General features: G+C 46.1%; 1 protein-coding gene across 1 annotated transcript in view; it reads left to right on the forward strand.

The window, feature by feature from the left end:
• The window catches only part of LOC6734351 (irregular chiasm C-roughest protein), a 119,757-nt gene that overhangs the window by 78,488 nt on the left and 17,443 nt on the right, over window positions 1-23,826 (forward strand). Inside the window, exons 3-8 of the mRNA XM_016167998.3 lie at window positions 6,954-7,717; window positions 13,372-13,549; window positions 14,057-14,283; window positions 15,033-15,189; window positions 18,615-18,754; window positions 19,437-19,566. Coding sequence (XP_016027426.1) covers window positions 6,954-7,717; window positions 13,372-13,549; window positions 14,057-14,283; window positions 15,033-15,189; window positions 18,615-18,754; window positions 19,437-19,566 — 1,596 coding nt within the window. The remainder of the gene's footprint in view (window positions 1-6,953; window positions 7,718-13,371; window positions 13,550-14,056; window positions 14,284-15,032; window positions 15,190-18,614; window positions 18,755-19,436; window positions 19,567-23,826) is intronic.

Below are 23,826 nucleotides of genomic sequence, written 5' to 3' on the forward strand. Positions count from 1 at the left end.
CGTAACAAAAACACAACGTTGGTAAAACACCCGAATATTTTCTGTTGCCGCAAGTAGGGTGTCAAAAAAGACGGGGTGCCTAGAGACCGAGTGTTTATCGGGTGGACGTAGAGTGCCAGTGGCGGGCTGCAGTTCTCTGGCACGCATCATTTAAGCGCTAAATTATAGCATACTTTTATGCGGCAGGTTATAATTCACTGTACGTGCGAAATGCAGTTGCAGCCAAAAACTGACAGTGGTTCTGGTGGCGGTGGTGTTGGTGTTGGTGTTGGTCCTGGTGTTGGTGCCACTGTGGAAAATTATCATTTTAATTGCGCATTTCCCAACGCCACATAAAAACAGCTACGGCGAAACGGTGAAAAAATAGTCGGCAAACCAAAAGCGCCAAAGTCAAAGCCCAAGTAAATAAATTATGCTGCAGACTTGTGCAATAACTAAAATTAACAAAAACAACAGCATTTTATTGCACGTCTCGCCGTTTTATTTGCATTAATTTGCTCCTGCAAAACGAATAGCACAAAAGCACTGACAGAAAAAATTGCACTCGCATCTGGAGGTACAAAAAAAAAAAGAAATAGTATAGGAAATGCGCACCGCCCCCGTCTGTCCGCCGTTAAATGTGCACAAATTAAAAAGCCAACGCCGCGAAATGAAAACATGATAAAGTCGGGAGCGCATCCCCAAACAAAGTTGCCATCGAAATTTGGTCACGTGCCACCTCGCTCCGAAAAAAAACGCCGAAAACGCGACTGTGTGGAGTTATTTACGTGCCGCGCACATTTTTTGGCGCTTAATTCATGCTCTTTCAGGGCAGCGGGCACAAGCGGCAGGACGTGGCAGGGTGGCGGAGTGGCAGGACCCGGAGTGAGCAAACAAACAGCCAAAAGGAGGCACAAACAAAATGGAACTTCTTGCGCGCATAGAGAGACAACGTCAGGACATCGCTGGCATTTTGACTGCCCCGCCGCTGCTGCTTTTTTGGTCGGACGGACCTCCTCCAATAGCTGCGCCACCACTCGCTGTTTGTTGTCTCAGCGTTTGTTTGCACAGCCACTGCGAAACTGCAGAACACTTCGAGGCGCTGGCGCAACGCGGCGTATACTTAATTTGCGGTTGGCGCTGGTCACAGCACGTAGCCGCTAAGTATGCTACGCCTAATGACCAGCAGCGGCGAGTGGCGCCAGGACATCGTCTCCGCTGGCGGGATGTGCGAATGCTCCGACTGCAGTCACTGTGTTTCGCCAAATAACAAATTTGATGAAAACAGAACATGGTATAGCATTTTAAACAAATCGTAGAATTTTTGGAATATTCATTGAAGAAGATGAATAAATTTAAATTTTATATCAATAACTTTTAAATAGGTAACTGAGGATATAATTTTTCTTAATAGAACTAATGCATTGATATCCTTTTTGTGAAACCAAACTTATTTCAAATTATTTACTTAATTTTCCTATTATTTTTGTGCTCCTCTGACTAAAGCAATAAATTGATTATTTAGAATTCCGCTTAGAAAAAAAGGGCATCCAAGAGCTTCAGTGCCCGGAAAATGCCAAAATAGAAATGCCCCAACTATAAAGCCCCGCCAAGGCTGAAGGAACAAAGTGCCGACCTTTTTGGCAGAGTCGCCCGGCGACATAAATAATACGAGAGAAGTCGTGATGGCTGAAATAGGAGCGGCAAAAGGCCGCGCGGAAACGGGCAGATAGGGGCTCTTTCTCTTTTTTATGGACGGTAAATGACCCGACCAACGAGTTTCTTGCATTTAATATACCAGGACCAGTAATGTTTTATCTAATTTTTGTAATGCTGCGCGTGCTGAAGTGAGAAATATGGCCGGCGAACGTGGTCAACTGGGTGGGTGGGTTAGTGGGCTTGTGGAGCTGTGGAGATCCTCGGGTCCTGAGGCAGCTATCAATTTCTATTAGGCCCGCACGCCTGCAGGCCAAGTCCAGGATGTGGCTGGGATACTGGTGTCACTTTAAAACTGCAACCCGGCCAAATTGAAAGCAACGGCCGAGCAGGAACCGAACTGGAACCGAAACAGGGGCAAAATAAAAGGGGACAAGCTGGACGGGACTGGCAAAAACTGGACTGGAAAAACAGAAATGCGGAGCAGCAACGGCAGCAAAAATTGCTCTTAATTGGCGGCAGCCATTAAATGCAATTTATCAAACAGACGACAGAGACAGGCACACAAAGCACACAACATGCAGCACGGGCCGTCCATGTGTGGCGGCTAGATAGAGAGGGCAACATGCCGTCGAGAGAGAGACGGGGCGATAGTAAAGTAGAGCGGAGCGACAACAGTTGACAATTAATTTGACACAATTGCAGAGCAGAGGACGAGGCAGGACAACGCACCTGGCCAAAAGGATAGCAACTGCACCGCCTTGCCGTGCTGCCTTCATAGTTGACATTGTGTAAATGTCGCCGACATTGTCCTCGCCTTCCGTTTGCGTGTGTGTGAGTACTAGTGTGCATCTGTGTGGGTTTGTGTAATGAGGCTGCATGCCGCCAGTGCAATAAAGTGGCAGTTCCCTCTAATAGCCACATACTTGTGTGGCAGGTCGCACGAGTCAGTCCTCCAGCATGCATAATCGTAAAAAACTTGACTACACAACTACTCAACCCATTCACTTGGTCAAAAGGGACTGGAAAAAGCATCACGTAGCCAAAATAGCTGGCAAAATGTTTTGGGATTTATTTCAGACTCGCTTTCTTCCTTGGGATAAAAGCTAAGCCCGGCTATGAATGCTCTTCAAGGACTTCCCAGGACACAGTTTCCCAATTAATGCCAGCGTGCATTATTATTAAGTGCCAAATTGATCCATTCAGACTGCCAAGGAGCTATCTCAGCAATTCTGGTTAATAACATGGAACACGTAAAATTCAGTGAAGCCAGCAAAATGTGGTAGAATGTCAATTAATTTCTCGACAACAAGAAGCTTCGCATCGAATAAGTATCTAGATTCGCACAATAATTCTGTGAGGCCGTTCAGGAGCGATTAAAAGGCTTTTAGTTGCCAATGGCAGTAATGAGGGGGTGTGCAGAGCACACAGTACTCGCCCGTTCAGTTGCCACCGATCCTGCCTCCGATGACTCCACTGCCTCCGATGCTTGTGCCCCTGCTGTTTGCTGGCTGGCCGCAAAAGCCGCCACCGCATACCAGGCAAAGTGCAGTCGTGCCACGCCCCCAGCCCAGAACCCCATCCCGCTGGTGCCGAGGACCACTGCCTGTGAACTCGGCGCTTGCATTAAGTGGCGGTTGGCAAAGTTGTCGACGTTGTGGAACTTAAACAATGCACGATGCAAGCGACTGCAAGCAGGAGTCGCCTCTTTGGTCTCACCAGGTGCAAGCTGCACCACTGCACCACTGCGCCACCCAACCACTCGCACGGAGTGGGGCTAGGAATGCCATAAGCTGCTCAGGATTCGTGCTGAGGGTGCGGGCAGGGGGTGCTCCTGGTCATGGAGAAGGCAGATTGCCAGCTGTTCTTATGCCTTAAGGACATTAACCTAATCAACGCTCTGTGCAAGGCTCACTCTCTCATGCACACACACACACACACTCACGCACATGTGCACATGTGTTGCATAACGAGGGGCGTTCTGTTGACAGTGGCGGAAAATGTGGGAAAACGGAGGGAAAGCCGAGGAAAATGCAAGCGAACCAAGTCGACTTAAGCTGTGCTGAGGGTATTGACTGCCCCGTCGAGTTATTGTTTAATGTTTGGCCCGTGATTCCTAGCAAGTTGTAAGCCAAGTCGAAAGGAAATTCTTACAGAGAGAAAAAAACACATTACCTTTAGTAATAAATTATCAATTGGTAAAACAATTAGCTACTTTAAAGGCTTTTCACAAGTTGATAGCAATAATAGTGTTGGCAAGTTCAAACTGAGTATCCCACTTTAAAGCAACCTTTTAGTTGTTTTCAGTGCTTAAGTCAGGAGAAAAAGTAAACACTCGGAATGCAAATAGGCATTTGCAATGAGAGCAGGACTTAATTAGAAACGGACTGGGGACAATGCATCCAACGTCAATAGACCAACTTATGATTCTACAAAGTAAACCCCCTTTTGCCTTTCAATTAGCCCTGCTGGCGCGATTGGCATTTACAGAAAAATAATATTATTAAAGACAACACAAACACGAGGATTGGAGTGCATTAAATTAATGTTGATATTGTGCAAAAAAACTCAACTGCCACAAAATGAAACTCAACTCGATGTCATTTGCATGTTTGCCTGGGCGAACGTGGAAAAAATGCGCGGGAGCGACGGGGAAAAAGCGGAAAATCGATGAAATTTTTGCCAGTAAAATGTGACAGGCATCCACACTCGCCGATCTGCCAGTAATCGGACCGACATATATGCATATAGAACCCATGTACGAACGCGTAATTATGTCAGCGCTTGATTGTCCGTTCCGCCCTTAGGCGCGTAGCTCCATAGCTCCATGGATGCATGGCTCCATCGCTTCATAGCTCCATCGTTTTGTCAGTCCATAAAAGTACATGGCTTTTTTTTGCATATTGATAAGGCCGCACGTAATGCTCCATTGAACTGCCATAATTGTCATGTGTGCGAAGGCCTGGAAAGCGGAGCGATTTTTACACAAAATTATTTGCAATTATTGCGTAAAACAGCCTGATTTATGAGGGCAATCGAAAACCAATATTATTCCGCAAAATGTTTGAAAAACAATGCAATTAAGCGGCTGACATCGCCTCAAGGCAAGCAATTAATTTATGGGTGCATTTTTAAGTACGCTATTGGTTGCACAATTCCACCACAATTCGATCGAAATGGAAATTGTGTGGTGCGTAAATAAAGTATAAACTGTTTTGGATTCACTTTGAGGGCATCAAATGCAAGGAATATTAGTTTAATTTATTGCTTTGCATAGCTTAAAAGTTATGGGAAAACAAAAAGTATGCTCTTTATGATCCGATAAAGTTAGCAAACTTGTTTTCGATGCCAAATTAAACAGCCTCGGGCGGCTAATGAGCAGAGTGTGGAAGGCACGTTTGATTGTTGTCAAGCACCGGCGTTTTATCAACTGTCAAACAACCCACTCCAAGTGCTCCAGACTTCGCCAGCCCCCCCATCCTGCCCAGAAATTTATGCGGTGCAGCGTATGCCACAGAAAAGCTGGAAGCTTGAGCATGCTCGAGTGTTTGCCAGAGTGTGAGTGCACGAGTGGGTGTGCGAGTGTGTGTGTGTGTGGCAGCTTCATTAAATTTGCACGCACATCTAGTGGGCGGTGGGCGTTTAGCGGTGGGCGTGGCGGCGCCCGAAGACGAAGCCAGCCAACGTCAGTTCTGTGCAATTTCCGACGCAATCTTCATTTACAACTTAAGTTACAGCACAAACAACTACTGCTGCCATGCAAACAAACACACACACACTCCTCGCCAAAAGTGTAGCCGACTTTTAAGCTGTTGTGAAAACATTTTAGCGCTCATATGTGTGTGCTCCTCTGCGGCTGTGTGAGTGTGAGAGTGTGTTTGTGAGGGAGTTACGACTAGTACATAACTAACCCCGCACAGAGCCGCCCTTAGTTATGCCCATGGGAGCCGGCCGGCCGAATAACAGGATATGCCAGGCAGAAATTTATTAGGCGCATTGCACACTTTTGTGCGTTCACTTGAAAAATGACAACTTTAATTTAGCTACAAACACAAAGCCAACAAGGCAGCCCAGTTAGAGATGAGTAACGCCCAGCAAACGAGAAAAGGGCTGGAGACAAAAGCGCCAGCCAGACAATGAGAAATGCATGGGAGTGGGGCGCAAAAAGGGGGATCAGAAAAAAGGGGGCGAAGAAAGGGCTCACAGACAATTCCCGGGGCTAGATCTGCTTTTGTCAGCTAGCCACAGACATTGGCTCCGCATTTTCACACGAGGAGAAAAAATCATTTTTCCTACATTTTTTACAGAGGTGCCCGAAAGCATGGTGTAAAAAAATTCGCTCTTTGGCGTGTAACTAAAGGAATGTAGCATACTTTTAAACACTTACTTTTCTGTAACAGCAATAGCTACAATGAATATATTAAGTGTAAGTTTCGGATTGAATTGCATGGGCATTTGAGCTCTCAGTGTATCCGATAGCTGCCGGCTACAGTTGACTTTCGGATCGCAAAATGCAGGAACGGGAACACAGAATACTCTCGGCTTAAGGGAGTTTTCCACACCCGAGCTCCACCTTCAACTCCGTTGCTCGTCTCAGATGAATATTAATTACCATTTGAAAGCTTGTCATACACTTGTGTAAATTTATCAACAACAACAGGAGTGCCAGCCAGCAGAAAGACAACGACAATGGCAGGAGGCGGGGTCGGAAAAGCCGAACCAGGATCTGAATCTGAATCTGAAGGAGACAATAAGCAGAGTTGTCAAAGAGCAACAAACTGGGGGCACAGAGCTAGGCATGAAAATAGCTTTGAAAGTGCAGGAGATTAGGCCAGGATTTGCATGCATAGAGAAAACATTTCGAAAGGATACTGGGGCCATCCTTCCTCATACTTTTCAATCAATGCTACTGGCCGCTTGTCCTGCGAAAATTCGTAAATAAATGCATGAGCCCAGAATGCATTCTACATGGGACAAGCCAATGTAATTGATACTCCCACTCGGCATAAGTTGTCCTTGAATCATTTTTCTCCGGCTGCCCTTTGGCACCCAGGAATTCCAGTGCACACAGGTACACAGTCACCAAATCCGGATAATTTGCATCTGCCTGTTGACACAAGGATATAGCTCACTAATTGTCATATCAAAACATGCTACTTTCAAGAACCTTGCATTGGTCATAGTGTAAAGTACTATTCATACTAAAATAAAGATTAAAAACTACTCCAGGATAGGGATTTCCTAAAATTTGCAAACCATATATTCCAATTTTTTCACTGTGTTTCTAACCCATCGATCTGCTTTCATTTCAATTGCAGGTACCACCTACACACAACCACAAAATATCAATGCCAAGTCAGTGCAGAAGCCAAAGCCCTCCGAGCGTCGAGAAGTCATCAGCAGGAGCAGCTCCAGCAGTCACAGTTGGCCCAGCATATCAGCGGAGCCGGCCGACGAGTTAGTTGACCACCATGGCGGCGGTAAGCCGGCAAAATGCACCAAAAACTGCCAAAAGGCTAAGGCCAAGTGGGCCAAGTGGCGGACGCAGCTGAAGCCACATCACCAAGCCCACCGCGCTGTGCAGCACAAGGAGGTCAGGCAACGGCAGCGCCGCGAGACGGAGGAGGATGAGCTGGACTCGGTTTTGCGGGCACCCAGCTCCACGAGCAGCTCCACCGCGGTGGCCACCACAGTCCAGGCCACTAGTTCCAGCTCCTCGGCCACCAGGAGCTCGCTCATCAATGAAAGCAAGGCGAAGAGGCCGCGATCCACGCTCCATTTGGCGCCGGAGGATATGCAGCCAAAGCGCAAGGAGCCGGTGATCATCATCGACGATGTGGAGGAGTTTGATAGTGGCACCAGCACCAGTGACCTAATCGCGCGCAAGAGCCGCGAGGAGGCAGAAGAGGAGGAGGACGACGGTCCACTGGAGCCCAGAGTCCTGCCCCTGCGACCAGTGCCTCCGAATCCCTACGAGGCGGAGGAAATGTCGGTGGTCTATGCGGAGCAGCACTCCGAGATCAAGCTGATGTGCGAGGTGGATCTGGACATTGCCACCAGCATGTGGTACAAGAACGGCCAGGTGAGTTGGGCATCGGGACAGTTCTTGCCAAGAGTTTACCCCTCGTTTACAGCTTAAGCTCCTGCGAAGAGCCTCTCAGCTGTCAGAAGCTGCCAACTTGCGCTGACTTTAATTGCATTCTTAGCCTTCTGCATTCTTTTGCCCACTTCCCGTCTTTATTCTTTGTTTTTCCCTCCGTCTGTCTCACTGTCTATCTGTCTGTCTGGTTGGCTGGTTGGCTGGTTGGCTGTCTGGCTGGCTGGCTCCTCCTGGCTTTATTCCTATTCTGGCCGAGACGTCTCGAGTGGCAGGGCTTTTGCTCTGTGTCTGACTCTGGTCCTTTGTCGCTTAACTGCCGCATTATGCAAATAGGATAATCGTTATTATTTGATAGTTTCTGATGTCAAAAGCCCCGACACAGAGCTCATCTTTCGAGTGCCGCATTTTTGCTCGATTGCCTCATTATGCAGCTACGAGGGCTTCTAATTACGACTTTTTACCATGCCAGAACGCCCACAACTTGGCTACAAATGATGCCTGTGTAATGGAATTTTCTCTGACAAACACAAAAAATCAAAACTGAAAACACGAAGTAAAAGTTAACCCGCCAGCAAAGCCGAAAGTTATTGAGTTGTAATTGCAAACGCAAACAGTTGCACAAACCTCTCGGCGTAATCCAATTATAACAGTTTCCCCGAGTGCTAAGAATGTTTTCCATACACTTTTTGCACAGCAATATTAGTAAGTATATAGTTTCTGAGTTAGGACCTTAAATAGTTGTAACACAAGTGGTATCTTCAATAGTGCTGCGGGCAGATATTGTTTAAGATGGTATGGCAAAGGATCAGCAAATATAGAATATAGGTTTCATTCTACCCTTTGTTCATTAATTTATAGCTTACGTAGATACAAATGTAACATTTGTTTGAAATAAACCCTAAAATCCTAAAGGCAAACCAGTATTGAACAAGGAACAGATCAACTCCGAGTTCCACAAATCGACAGCACTGATCCGCACGCCATGAACACTTGCAGGGCAAAGTTGGTAGGTGCAAATATGTGTGGGCCATAACCGAGGTACTCTCCTGGGCAGGTGTAAATACAACAAGCTGGCAGGCCAAGTTGTTGATGGGCAAATAATAGTAGCAACTAACACGGCAGCAACAGCAATGCCACTTTGTGCTCGTGTCGGAGCTGTTTGTTGTTGATGCTGCCGCTGGTGTTGCTGCTGTTGTCTGTGGCAGTTGACTGGCTGCTATTGCCACTGCACTTGCAACATGCATCCTGCATCCTGCATCCTGCACCGTGCATGCTGCAACTAGCAACTCGACGCGTGTCTGGTGGCGAAGAGTTGCATACTTGTGGGCAAAACTGGCTAACATTGTTGGAGCCGCAAGCTGCGATTGTTTGCCTACTTGTTGATATTTGCATTTGCATGCCATATTCCGTGGGAAGCCACTAAATTGCCTGTCAGCAGTTTGAACCCGGGATTCGCAGACGCGTCAGCGCTGTGATTGCATTTGCATTATAATCTTCCTTCTTTTTTTTTTTGGCGAGAAATGTGTCACATCCTTAGCTAGGGGCAAACGTACAGGGTATACCTAACCGCGTTGTCTTCTCAGGCAATTTGTTGGCTTTATAGTGCCATATTTTTCACCCTGCGACAATTGCCAGACATAAACCTTAGCCCAGGCAACAGAGTCAGCGGAAATAGGAGTTTTATGGCAGCAGCCGCCTTGTTGCACACTTTGTGGCGCTGGCAAGCTTATTTATGGCCCCGGTCTCACGTTTAAGGTCAACAACCCGCAAACCCGCCCGGCTGCCATGAATCCCAGCCAGGCTTGCACCGATAAGCCTCCATTAGTCAATTAGGGGCGAACTTAAGACGCAGCATTAATGGGCTAGTTGCTGGCTGCTCGGTTGCTCGGCTACTCGGTTCCCCGGAGTCCTGATGCCTTGAAGTTGCAAGTGCAACTGAGAGCGTAAATCACATCAAGCCGGCAAATTAATCAGTCAGCCTCAGAAATCCCAAATGAAAATGAGCGACAATGCGGTGGCACTTAGTGGGAAAGTGGGTGTAGTGGAAAAGCCGGGAAAGCGGGGCTTAAGTTGCTAACACGCCGCCTGCTTTGTACCTTTGACAAGTTTATTAAGTTAGTTACAATGTCGACGCTGGTCGACGGCTGTTCCTGCCAACGCTGAGTGCTCCGATGGCAAATAAAATCAACGCCAATGCAGCAGGAGCAGCAGGATCTCGCATCCATCCCATCCAGCGTATCTCGCATCTCCGTCTGCCATCGCAGCACATTTCCCAGCGGTGCAATTGTATTAGTTGTGTTAAAACAAAAGCCAGCCATGTGTAAGCGCCGAAGAAGAAGAGAACGAGGACGCGGATGTGGATGGGGACGGGGATGGGGATGGGGATGGGGACGAGGACGAGGCTGGGGCATCCTGGAATGGGAGATAGAACAACAGTAACGAGCAGGCTGCGGCAATTACAACAGTGATGCGGCAACAATGTGTGAGAGTGTGTTGCAGGAAGGGAGTCATTACAGAAAGTCAGCACATCGTCACCTGAATGCCCTTTTCTTTTCGTAAAGTTCCTCTGCAACAAATGGGAACTTATCTTCAGTTAAATGTATGAATACGTCAAAGGGATTTCACGAATAGAATAGATGATAAGAAATTACTAACTAACAACTAACTAACTAAGAAAACAGCTTAGAGTTTAATATTATTGATACAGAAGAACTTACGGAAAATAAACTGAAGACTTACAACAGAACACTAAATAGAGAGCAAGAAGAAACCGATAATAAATGATACAGAATTACCTCAAAGCAGCATACAGAAGAAACCCCGCAGCAACGCGTTGCAAGTTGAATTGGAGCCAAGGCTTTAAGTTCCCTGGCCTGCAGAAATACATATATATATATATATATCTCGTGATTATCCCCAGTAGCTCCATGTGCCCATTGACTTTCGTCTTTCGCTCCCACGCCGCACACTCCCCATTTGAGCTACCCCTACTCCAACTGCAAAACCCATTGCATTGCAACTGCGGCAATGACATGCGACAAGTGTTGCACTGACAGCTTGCAACATGAGCGACTTTTGTTGTACTTTCTAGAGCGTTGCACAATGCATTAGAGTCCCCGAGCGGGAATAACAGCTAAAGGAGTTCATCCCATCCAGGATGCCGGGATACGAGGATAGAGGACCTCTGCCTCCCACTTCTGGAGTCTGCTTGTGTGAGTGCCAAGGAATTTATTGTTGAAAATTATCAAGAGGCTAATATATTTGCCGAAAGCAATTTCAAGTTAGTGGCTGTGGGTCGGGCAGGGATCAGGACGGGAATGGGTTGCGAGAACAGCAGGATGGGGGCCAGATAGCGCGACAGTCAGTGAGCAATGTTGGCTGACAAGATTTTTGCAATTCCGAGCCAGTGATAGATATAAGTAGCCATTTCTTCCCGCTCCTTGGGATGCAGTTGCTCCCCTCGGAGGAAATAAGTGTCTGTTTGGAATGGTTGCAGCTGAAGGAAAGTCCCTTTCTGCAGCAGCAGTAGCATGAAGCTAATTGTCGACGAATCTCAATGAAGTGAGTACACAAAAAAAGCGCCATTTATTATATTTTCCATTAAATGAGAGGATTGTGCATGTTACAGCTAAAATAATTGCGAAAAATGCACAATATAAATTTCCATGCATTATTCATGCAAAGGCGTTGGGAGGCAAAAATTAAATGTAAAGCGGCGAATCGCCGAAAAGTTTGCCAACAATGCAATTAGAGAATTACAGAACCCTCAACTGTCCACCGATAACGTGGCCACAAATTATGCAAAGTTATGCGTGTGTGCGCCTTCAAAATATTCAGCAATTTATGCGAATCGACGCAGCTGACAACACACAGTCCGCCCGCTCCTGCGTCCTGGAAAAACAAAAGCGTCTGAATTCATAATTACCCGAAAACAGCACTGAAATCCCAGCCAGAGGATCGCCAGCGAGATGCCAGCGATGCCAACAATGGGAGGCCCGAAACAATCGAGCGTGTAATCCGGCCCAAACGCTCGTCGCTGTAAACAAGGATTTGCCACGCTCATTTAACGCTTTTGTCCGGCGGCCATGCTGCCAAACCAGAAAAATCCAACACGACCAGGTGCCAAAGGCCTGGTCAGCGGACACTGGACAGTGGACTCGGGACTATGGACGCCAGTTGGAGTGGAAGTGGATGCAGTGGATGCCAAAAAGCCTCGGATCGCCATCGACCTCATAAATTTCCAACTGAATGCCCCGCTGCACAGGCACGCAAAATCCAGTTTCCCCATTGCCATTCGCCAGTTGGCCAATGCCAGTTTGCCATTTTGCCAGTTGCCAGTCAAATGCGCCGTTGGTTAATAAATTTTCTGCAAATGGCCGTTGCGGCGACTGCGGCAAATGCGCGCCGGAAGTTGCCACACGCACACATTGATTCGCGCGGAGCGGTCTGCGGGGGAAGTTGCCACATTTTTGGGAAGCGAAATTCATATACGCATAAATATTTGCACTGCATTTGAAAAATATACACACCAAACGAATCGTAAGCTGTAACAAAAACGGGCAAAACGCACAAACGGAACCGGAAGTGCACCATACAAATATTCTGTTTACAGATTTTTTACGAATTTTGTATCCTATGAGCTTTTGGAACTTTTTTCCCGCTCCATTTTGCCTCTTTTTGTAATTTAATTTTGTTTAAAATTAAAAGTCAAAGTTGTCAGTATTTATTATTGCTTTCCTTGCTTTAAAAAATTAATTAAGCTCGAAGTTGTAAAATATCAACATTTTAAGGTTCTGACAAAAGATAACTACATTAAATAAATACTAAATACTATTTATGATGCTGATTTGAGACCCATGAGTATATGATACCCTGTAGAGTTGGAAGTGTATAGCTTGCTGCTTTAATGCTCCTCAGACAGTGCCCTTTTTTTCGAACCTCCTTAATCCGAGCCCAAAAGTTAATCTCTCCGCTGGCAAATGCAATTAAAATGGTGTTTCATTTATGGCCGCCCTCTGCTGACCGCGCTCCTTTTTGGCCCGACATTTAATTGGCACTTAAACGCATTAAGCGTGCGAAACATTTCCACATATATTTATTCATATATGCAGATATACATATTTTTCTGTTTTTGCATTCTTCATAATTTTTACCCGCTGAAGCATTTGAATGCGCACATAAATTTCCGTTTGCATTAAGCCCGCCGGCAGACAAACGGACAGATAGACAGACAGACAGCCAGGCAGCCAGTTGGCCAACAACTATTGGTAACAGTTTTTAAGCCGCCAGTTCATTGTTGCCACATTACCAGTGGATAACACATGGCTGGAGGTGGTGCTGGCTGGACCATCGTCCTCATTTAATTGTCATTACGAGTATTGTGTTTGTTTGAAGCGAAATGTAATAAAATTCCAGCGAAGCCCAAGTGTAAATAAATGGATATGAAAACATTAAATGCAATTGTTTCGGCCCGCCAAGTGGCGCGTTGAGGGGCGGATTGCATTAAATGGCTGAATTTACGGTCATTTAATGCGCTGCATTAAAAAGTTTCCAAAGGCGCTTTGCATAATTCCGCCAATGACATTAGTTTTAACGCCGCACAAACTTATCCTCCCATCGTCTCCTGCATTTTCCAGGTGGTCCACGCCATGGACCGCACCGCCCGCGTCACCGACTATCGCTTCATCAAGGAGGCTAATGGCGCCCTAACCATCACCAACGTCATGCTCGAGGACGACGGCAAGTGGCAGTGCGAGGCGGAGAACACGAGGCGCTACACGGAGAACGCCCGACCCGTCAAGCTGGTCGTCCTGGGTGAGTATCTACCTACTCCTGCATCCTGCTGCATCCCCTCACTTACTCTGGGGCAGTCACGACTTGGCCCAAACAGCTTAGACAAATATTGGGTGGGGGGGATCGTCGTTCCATTTGCCAAATTAGCCGGGGAAGAGGCCAAGTCAGAAATGGTTTGACGTGGCGCTTGGCAGAATGCTCGCTTTTATGACCATGGCATCGTCACCGAAAGCAGAAAGCGGTCATGAAATTAAGATAAGGTCATGTTCTCACAATGGCAAATGCCGCCACGTTTAAAATTAAAGGAGTTCAGATCTCAGGGCATAACACCAGCTTAACACGAAGCTTTTCCTTCATTTTTATTTCATTTATATTTGGATAATTTTAGTTAACAATAAGCTTAGACAAGAAAAAAAGTGTAGTCTAATAACGTATACTATGTATTCAAAATCCGTTAAGAATAGAGTACATACGGCTAAAGAGATTTATATCTTATTGAATGTTTACCCCTTTTCATCCCGCCTTTAGATCGACCCAAGCCGCCGTATTTGCTGATCGACTCCCGCCGCCTGGACGCCAGCAATCTGTTTGTGCCCGTGAAGGAGAACTCGGAGCTGAACCTGGCCTGCGTCAGCGAGGGTGGTAATCCACGACCCACGCTCACCTGGGAGGTGCTGCTCAGTCCGGGCGTGGACCGGCATGCCCAGAAGGTGTCCGCCGAGGTGCTGGAGCTGGAGGAGATCAAGGGCGAGAAGGTGAGACGAGGGCCGCAATGCATTGAACCCGATGAGTGACAAGTGGCGGGCTGTCCGTGTGGGGATTGGTAATGGCTGGCCGGAGCTGGAGTGGAAAAACCACAGCATCGCCGGACGGCCGGCAAACGCATTAGGTGTGGCCAACAACGGCGGCTCCTGGCTCAAACAACGGCTCTTCCGGACGACTGACTGAACCCAGTTTGCGGTTGTGCCAAAATTTGTTTGTCTTGCACTCGAGCATAATGAAAAGCAGACATTTCGGTCGAGCAATGCAGAAGTTCAGTCGTTTCAACGTGTGTGTGAGTGAGTGTGTGTGTGTTGGGCTCTAACACCCAGTTTTCCACCCACACTTCCACCTGTCAAACGCACACACACTCACACACAGTGGCCGAGTCTTGTGGAGGAGAGAGTGTTTGTCGCTCGGACCCTAAATGCCACAAATTTGCGTGTTCGGCTGGTCACAAACCCAGCCCACATCCACTCCGTACACCCCCGATGATTGATTGAAAACTGTGCCAACACAATTTCCATGCTAAAGCCGCAGTGGGCGGCCGGCCTGTGGGTGGGTCGATGGTGGGTGGGCGCCCTTGCCCTTGGACCTTAATTTAAATTAATGATGTCGCGCTGATAACAGCCCTGACTAATTGGCCGCCCGAACAGCCGTCTGTCATTTGGCCCAATTTGCCAGTGTTTAGCATATAATTTGAATGGAAATTTTATCAGACTTCTCCCCCGCCCTCTCCCCGCAGCTCGACAAAGATGGCTACAAAATCAATAGCGGCGCAAAGAGCGAAGCCCGATTACCGGCGGTCTATAGGGCGCATCATAACGCCAGGATCCTCTGCGTCATGGAGCATCCCACGCTGAAGATCCGCCAGAATGCCTCCCTGCTCCTGGATGTGCAATGTAAGTTTTGATACAGTACACCCCCTTTCCACGATTGTTTTAGGTTTTACTTAACATATTTTATGTTTAATATACCATTGTAGTATCTTTGGAATACTTTCCTTGAACTAGAGACTTCCAGCTTGACCTATTAAAATCAAACGCACCTCATATTTATTTTATTTAAAACTAAATTCCATACAGTTATACCTCACACAATTCCATCCTCAGTTTTAGAATTAAATAATTTACAAGGTCCAAATAATAAAAGACACGTGATTTAAGTAAGTCATCATGCTAAGGTCAACAACTTTTTAATAAAAGCCAAACATGCCACCATGTTTAATTACCTTAAGGAGGGCAAAAAACGAGAGTGGAATGATGTAAATAAAAGTGAAAACCAAAAAGCAAATGTTGATTGAAAAGTTAAATTGCCAAAGTTAACGCACACCACAAACCTACGGCCAGAATTCCAAGCTGAGGGCGAGTTTGGTTGGGTCGAGAGTATGAACAACAGGGAAAATTATTATGCACCTGCAGTGAGAGAAGTCAGTGGAGTAACTGAAAGCAAAGGTGAAATTATATTAATTGAAAAAGCAGAAAAAAGGGGGGAACAAAAAGAAAAATACAATCAAATTGCAATGAAACTGGGCGAAGGAAAATGGAAAGAAAGAAAAGCGCGACAGTTGAGAAAAGGACGCCTACGTACAATTGAAATGCAAGGAACGAGAGCTGCAGGAAAAAGGATGGGAATTAATGGAAAGTCGAGGCACGAGAGGATTTCTGGACTCTCAATTAGCTTAAAAAATAAGAAGGTGTCGCAGCAAAGGACGAAGGACTCAGCCGTTTTCATATTCACAGTTGTCCCTACTTATTGGCCTTAAAATTTAAATCTTTTATAAAGCCTGCGGCTTAAAAGATCGTAAGAATCAATGGTTAACTTACCAGTTAACTATACCAGATGAGCCAGTTGGCTATCAAATTAGTCCATAGTCCATATATGTGTGGTCAAGTTTAAATGTCCTGAACATCGTTTAACCAAATTCCACCTGAGATGAGTCCCTCCGCACAACAATAGAATCACTTTAAAGAACACACGGCCAAGTCCGTTTCGTGATCAATTGAGGTGGACAATATGCATGCCACCGGCAGCCACAACAAAACCGGGAAATAAAGATGGGAGTCCTGTTCGGCACCGCAAAAGTGACGCAGCCGGACATGGAATTGGGAATCAATGCCAATGGTGGATGGTGGATCGGATCGGATGAGATGAGGCCAGATGAGGTGAGGCGACAATTGGAAGACTAGCACTAATTGGCAGCAAAAAGCCGCACACACGTTCTGACCACCAGTCATCGGGACACCGGGGCATCGTCCTCGTCCTGAGGAGGGTCTCAATCAGCGCCAGAATCCGGGGAGGACCACAGTTATTTGCTTTATTAATGTCCGTGAAGCCGCATAATGCCCTGACAAATGCCCAGGTAGTGGAGAGCCCATGAAAATGATTGGAAAATATAGAAAAGCCGTGCGGGATTTGCATGCCACACACAGTGCTTCACGTTACCCTGCAGGTGTGTGTGTGCGTGTGGGTGGGTGGGTGTGTTTGTGTATGTGTAGGCTTTGGCTTTGGCCAGGCATGAAAATTGCAAAAACCGCAATAACAACAGCACAAGGCCTCAAACAATAATAACGGCAGCAACAAGAACAACCGCAACGTTTTCCGGGTTCAACAAAAGAAGGAACAAGTTCGTCCTGATTCGTCCTGTTTTTCCTTTTATTATTCCCGCTCCCTTTTTTCGTGTGCGCTTGTATAAATTAAAATGCACACACATGAGAGCATTTGGCCCAGGCCATAGACATTTGTATCCGCATCCCAGTTGGCATGTATCTGTATCTGTATCCCCGTATCTGTATACGGACCGGTAGCTGTATCTGTAATGCTTGCTGCGTTTAATTTGCGCATTTTTATGCAGACAGTTGACAGGCAAATCAAGGACACGACGGACAGGGATCATGGCTCCACGAAATGCCGAACAATTTAAGCTGGAAAAACTGAAGCGCAGAACCCAAAGAATTCAGGTTTCCCATTTAAATTAGAGCTTTTTAGGACAATAGTTTACTTTCAATTTGAGCAATTTGCGAAGATGCTAGTGTGCATATTTCAAACAGACAGTATGTTTCAAACACATTTTTCCCCGTAATTGCTGCCACTTTGCCCGAAAATAATACGCCCAAACAGTTAGGCCATTTTCCAGCCTCTGTGGTGTGCATTTTGAGTCAACAAATTGATGGAGCAGTTGATGGACGGTTCCACAGCGAGTGGACATGTAGGGTATACATTTCCCAGCCCATTCATAAATATGTATGATGTCTGACGACTGACGGCTGTCTGCTGGTCGCACAATATCGACTGGATACGACTGGATAGCCGAAGCGAGGCGAGGCGAATTGAATTGAATTGAATAGTTTGGCAAACAACCGACAAACAAATTTCATTTGTCCCTTGGCATCTGCAGACCCATTCCAGGCGCCTAATCAAATTGTATTAGTTACAAAAGGTCACAAAGGCGACTGGTGCGCCAAAAAATTGAAAAGATTGAAATGAATGCTGGGACCATTTGGAAATTTGGATATGTCGATAGCATGGAGCATATTTTGGCCAGGCCAGCCAAATGGCCAGCACTAATTAAAAAACATTTGATTTATGCCTATGAATATGCATTGAATAGAAGTGCACATGTCTGCCCGCACGGGGCGATCCCATTATTTACATTTACATTCAGATTTACATTTTGTCGATGGCTTTTTGACATGCACTGAATGGATTTGTGATTGGCAGTTTGGGATTGAAATCGAAGTTATATTTTGGATGGCATATCGAATTACTTTCGGACAAACCTGAATGAGTTGTGGCTGCAACACTGAAATTGGTAGCATAAATTCACTGCCGCTAACTAAGTAAAATTCACTATTTCCCAATCGAACGCCATATTAGTTGACACGTGGATCTCTGGTAATTGAATGCAGTCAGCTTCAACTGGACATTTAATGAATCAGCCAACGTCAATTAGGGTGGCCAATAGAAGGTGCCAAAATTGAAGGGTTTTATTATTAGATTTAACAAACGATTTTACGTATTTTTTTGTATGTCGCAGGAGTTTCTTAATTCGAAAGTTAAATACGAAATTCACTTGCAACTCAAGTGACAATTAACTCATCCTTATTTACCTTATCCACCCAATACAGACAGCACACTCTGCGAGCCTAGCATTTGCATTTGGCTTAATTATAAAAGTTTTCCTTTCTTGCCCCCAGTTTGTGCCCCTTCCTTTGAGTAATTTTTTAATTAAAAAACTATTTTGTTGATGTTGCCACAGTCTAGTCGCTGATAGCTCCCAAAATCTGCAGCAAAGTCAAGCCGAAATAACCATCTGTCCCCCTTGCAGACACGCCCTCCTTCGCCATATCCCGCACACCTGGCTTCGGTTATCCGCTCCGCGAGGGCATCGAAGTTAGCCTCAAGTGCGACGTCGACTCCAATCCCCCGAGCACGCCCCGCTGGCAGAAGGACGATGGTGACACGCCGGTAAGTTGGGGCTCCATAAATGGATGCACAGTTAAAAGATGCGGTCACTTTTAAGTCAGAGTCCATAGGCTGTTAGAATATGAAGGTTTCTCATTTTGAAGTTGGATTAATCTTTAAATTCTAATTACAAAATAAATTTACTATGTTTTTTCATTACCTAATTTGACCAGTTCCTAAAAACATGCACATTTTAGAATAATACATTAAAGAAGCAAAAAGATACACATGTTGTAGGTGCGCTTCGTCACTACGCGTATCGCGTTCACATTGATAATTCTAAGATCTCTTGTAGACAACTTACATTAGTATCGTTGAGAAACTGCGATTGCACTTACCAAATAGTTTTAAGTCTTGATTTAGCACCTTACATTTTATGTATTTATCATTTCGAATCAACTCATTTTTTTCCGTGTAAGGTGCGTGGGAGCCTCGTGCATTCGTAGGCCGCCCACCGGAGCTCGGCCTTTTGTGTGATTTTTGGCTGCGGAGCAAGTTTTAAATGGATTTTCGTGCAGGCCGAGAAACTTGTGCGAAACTATTTGCCTTACCTTAATTACCAAAAATTGTTTACGCATAACGAGCCAAACTCATTTCCCACTTTCCACTTGCCACTACCCATTTCCCAATGCCACACGGAAAGTGCCAACATTCTGATTTCCCACTTCTCTCTCGATCATTGCAGGTGCCGCAAACGGGCGATGGTTTCCTCAACTTCACATCGATAAGGCGCGAACATTCCGGCTGGTACAAGTGCACGTCCCGGCACCTCAACTTTCAATACTCGTCGATTGGCTATTACCTCAGTGTGCGATGTAAGTATACCAGTGGTTGAATCCACCCAAACCAAGTGAAACCAATAAAACCGTAAATTAGACCGCGTATGCGTGAAATTGCCTTAAAAATGGCGCGTGATAATATTTCGCCCATTAGTTTGTGCATGTAAAATTACACGTAACACCACCGCTCGCTCCTGCCCCAAAAAAAAATTCACAAAAAAAAATAAAAAACGATGAACAGAAATCGGCAAACATTTTACGACACCCGCACATGGCGCTCAACGGAGGACAATATTCGGTGTGATTTTTCGGGGATGTTCTTGCCACTTTGCGAGGCGCCTTGTGGCGCCACCCTCTGTCATATGCAAAATGTGGCAAATTTCATTGGCATTGGCATTGGCATTGAGTGGGTGGCTGTCTCCCCCTCACTTTTCCGTCACTATTTATGCTTACGCGCCATTTTGCTGTCAATATTTTCTCGTTTGCGGGTTGGGATTTTGGTCCGTGTTATTTGCCGAGGGTTTGAGGTAAAGAGCACTTTATGCGCTCAGCGCATGTTAATGCTGGTAAATATTTTTATTGAATTTGCGACTCTGACAGGCCGCGGCGTCGGCCTAAAAGCCGCCATCAAGCCGACCAATCGAATTATATAACTCGAGAAGACGCGAAAACTCATTTGCAGCCTCATTAGGTGGGCAATTGCAATCGATGGCAAACGAAGCAGCTCCCAAGGAATCGAAAAACTGCACTGCCAGATCCCAAAATCCATCTTCTCAAAAACCCCGCTCATCAATCATGACCGCAAAGGGAAAAGCCCAGCTAGAGAAATAAAATATTGGTAATAACAACTTGACAAAGTGTTGCCACTTTTTTATGCCAACGCAGGGATCAGGCTGGTGTTCCATCCACATCCTCCCCAGGGATAGATTTTTTCGCCACTCCTGACAGCCGCCTGTCGCTGCTCATTATGGGAAAACAAATGCTTTATTAATAAAACAAAACAAAAAACAAAAATGTGCCGCACCGAAAAGGCCAAGAAGTGACGGAGCCGGCCGCCCCGAATCGACATTATCGATGATTGATGGGGAGCGCTAGGGAAAAAGTGGGAAACGAAAACTTTTCCTCCGCACTTTCCAGCGAAATCTAATTGTGAGAGACGCTGAGCTGGCAACATGTTAAGCACATAAATCAATTTGTAAAACGTTTTATCGAACTCGAAACGCCAGTCGACGAAGGACCCCAAATGCCGAACTGCCGAAATGGCAAATCCAACTGGCATCCAAACCCCATTTGTGACAACAGGCGTTCCTTCTCTATATGTGTACCTATAAGACATAAGATATGGCAGAAGCACAGACACGACTTGCCTGTCATAAACTATAAAACAGCTGCTAGATCCATGATAAATGGCGGCCGGGTTGGATTTTTGAGGCAGCCAGAGAATGGCACAAATTTAAGTCGCTGGAAAAACCAGAAATAAAAAAAAACAGAAAAAAACTGATAAATCGCATTTAAGTGAGGGAAGCTACGAGGCACCAGATTCCCAAATCCCAGACAGACGTTTGAATGCGGGCTTAATTGCTGACGATATGTTTCCTCCTCCGAATCCTCCGCCATTGAGCTGGAAAATGGCGAGGAAAAGCGGCGGAGGCGAGAGCACAAGTAGCAGGAAAGCAAAGGAAAACTTCGCTGTCGACAACAACGAGGACAACGCTGACAAACTGCAATGAAAAAGCAATCAGCGTTGCCCAACCGAACGCGAAAAAAAATGGGGGAAAATGGGAAAACGCAGGGACAGGATGCGGAATGTGGAATGCGGAGGGAGGGCCCACAAAAGTAGGCAATTTGACGCAGTTGCTCAAACTTTTCTGCGCCGGCCACTTTCGCGTGATTGATTCGCCCGTCTGGAGAATGGAGGCTTCGACTTTGGCAGCCAACCCATAGGAGGGGCTCCACTCACCCACCACTCACAACTCGGAACTCAGGACACCGGACACGGCGAGCTTGTTAAAACGTCGCTAATTTGACACGTACGTCAACAGGAGGAGCGACGAGCGTGACGCCGGTAGGCCGGGTGGACTCCAAGGTCCTCGTCGTCGTCCTTCAAGTGGGCCACGTTCAGGTATCACATAAGCCACGGCCATTGACCAAACTTCTGTTTGCCAGCCTCATTAATGAGTTAAAGTTCTCATTGGGGCTAATTAATGTTGAGGGCCTTGCACGCCGTTTGCTCGAACAATGTGCAATTAGTGAAAGTTTCCCAACTTGAGCAGTTTATATGGCAAACAGGTCCTTCAAAAGCTCACATAGCGAATGTGTGTGGCAGCGAATCGGGAGCCGCTTTTAATTGTGGGTTTATTACTTTGACTTTGACTGCGCAGCAACACGAGGATTTACAGGATTAAATGTGGGACAAAATGAAAACCACGCTTATGTTTAATGGCGTAATAAGATTAGTGTTTTCTAGGTACTTTAATCCTATTCAGAAACATCGTAAATTTTAACTTAAGAACCCAAACGAAGGAATAGTTTGATACACATATAGCTTGGGAGTAGCCTTGGCGGTCTCCCAGGACAATTGAAATCACCTAATTCCCCAGGGTCACTTTTGCGGCTAAGCATTGCCACCGAAATCCATGTGCAAATTGCATTCGCCTCGCAGGGAACTAATTTGCCCAGCCAACTGTTAAGAAAATGCACCACCAGGACCACAAGGACTCTGGCACATTGTCAACCAGCCAACCACTCAGGAGAAGTGGCAAACAGCAGGCCCACATCCTTTGCGGATGCGGTAGCCAAACGAGTCCCAGTAGATGCAGGACATTCGAGCCGTGTCGAAACGAAGGCGAATTACAATAAAATCTAATTCTACACGCTGTCGTAAGCATTTCGATGTCGAGCCATTTCTTACGCCCCAACTGCGCCGATTTCGGGAGTCCTGGGCCATGTTATCCATTATCCTTTGTCATGCTGGTTATCGCGGTTTAACTTGATTGTTTATTTCGCCCTTATCCTGGCGAGAGCGCCCATGTCCTTTGGCCAACTTGAATTTCTGTGTTTATCGGCGCGCACGATTATTAGTTTCTTTTTTTGTTTGCTGCGCCTTTGTTTTTATAGCCGGCGATTATGTTTCGGTATGTGTTGAGGGTCGCTCGTCCTTCGGCGAGAAGATTTTCAATAAAATTTTATTTGTCCTTGCCCCAGATGAAATCGAAACTCATTTCGACTGGGCGCCTTCGCTTCTGGACAACTTGAGCAAATATTAAAAACTCGTTGCGGACAAATGTCTTGCCGTAAAGTATTTTTTATGGCCGCAAAGTTTTCTCCCGGCATAAACGGAAATTTGTCGAGAGATTATCTTTTATGGATATGAGTGCTGCCTTTCGCCCCACCAATTTGCATCGGCCCCTGCTCGAAATGAACCTTTTATGTTCCCGCATCTAGAGTTGCCCTGTTTTCTTCTTGCATCCACTGCAATCATCTTCAATTTCAACTCATTGCAAATTAATCGCGTGTTCGCTGAAAGTCCTGGAAATTCCTCGGGCTGGGGGTGGGGGAAAATTAAAATTTATAACCAAGACACAAATGCAATCACAGCAGCCCGAGAGTTTACTCTCAGCCGCTTCCGCTGGCTGTTTATGCAGCTTGTAAGTTAAGCTGATTGTATTCCGCGATGCTGATGATGATGATGCTGCATCTCGTCGGCCTCCTTCATATTCATGACTAACTGCGAAGATGAAGAGCCAGCGGAAAAAAATGCAAATTAATCTTGGGCGTGGGCCGGGGAGTGCTAATGAAAATTGCATGCGAAAAAAAGTGGGCAAAGTACCCTTCAGTGGGAGTGGGAATTTAATTTTCCACCCACCTATGGCATGCCACCACCTCGCCATCGAGAGTGAAACTTTGCAGTTCGTTGAAGGATTTATGGATCACGCCGGTCCGTCATATTCACACTTTGGACAGGGGATGGGATGTGTCGACACATCGATACACTCTACTTCTTCTCATGGGATCCCTGAAAGTGACAGGCCACCACCCATTGAACCACCCCAACCATCCAACTACCCATTCAGCCAGAGTTCTTCTTGAAGGCGAAACGCCAACATGGCTGATGATGATGCGTTATGATTAATGATTGGTGGCCAGAATCGGGCAAGCTCCTCAGTCTGGGCCCGGCATATTGATTCCCCTTGTTTGCATTAGTGTTTACTGTTTGCCCTTCATATTTGCCTTTGTTATGAGTTGGGATTTATTCGAGTGTGCCCCGCACCCGAAAGATGTGCGGCAAGAATCACT

This window comes from Drosophila simulans, chromosome 2R (assembly GCF_016746395.2).
Source record: "Drosophila simulans strain w501 chromosome 2R, Prin_Dsim_3.1, whole genome shotgun sequence".
In the NCBI taxonomy this organism is placed as follows: Eukaryota; Metazoa; Arthropoda; class Insecta; order Diptera; family Drosophilidae; genus Drosophila; species Drosophila simulans.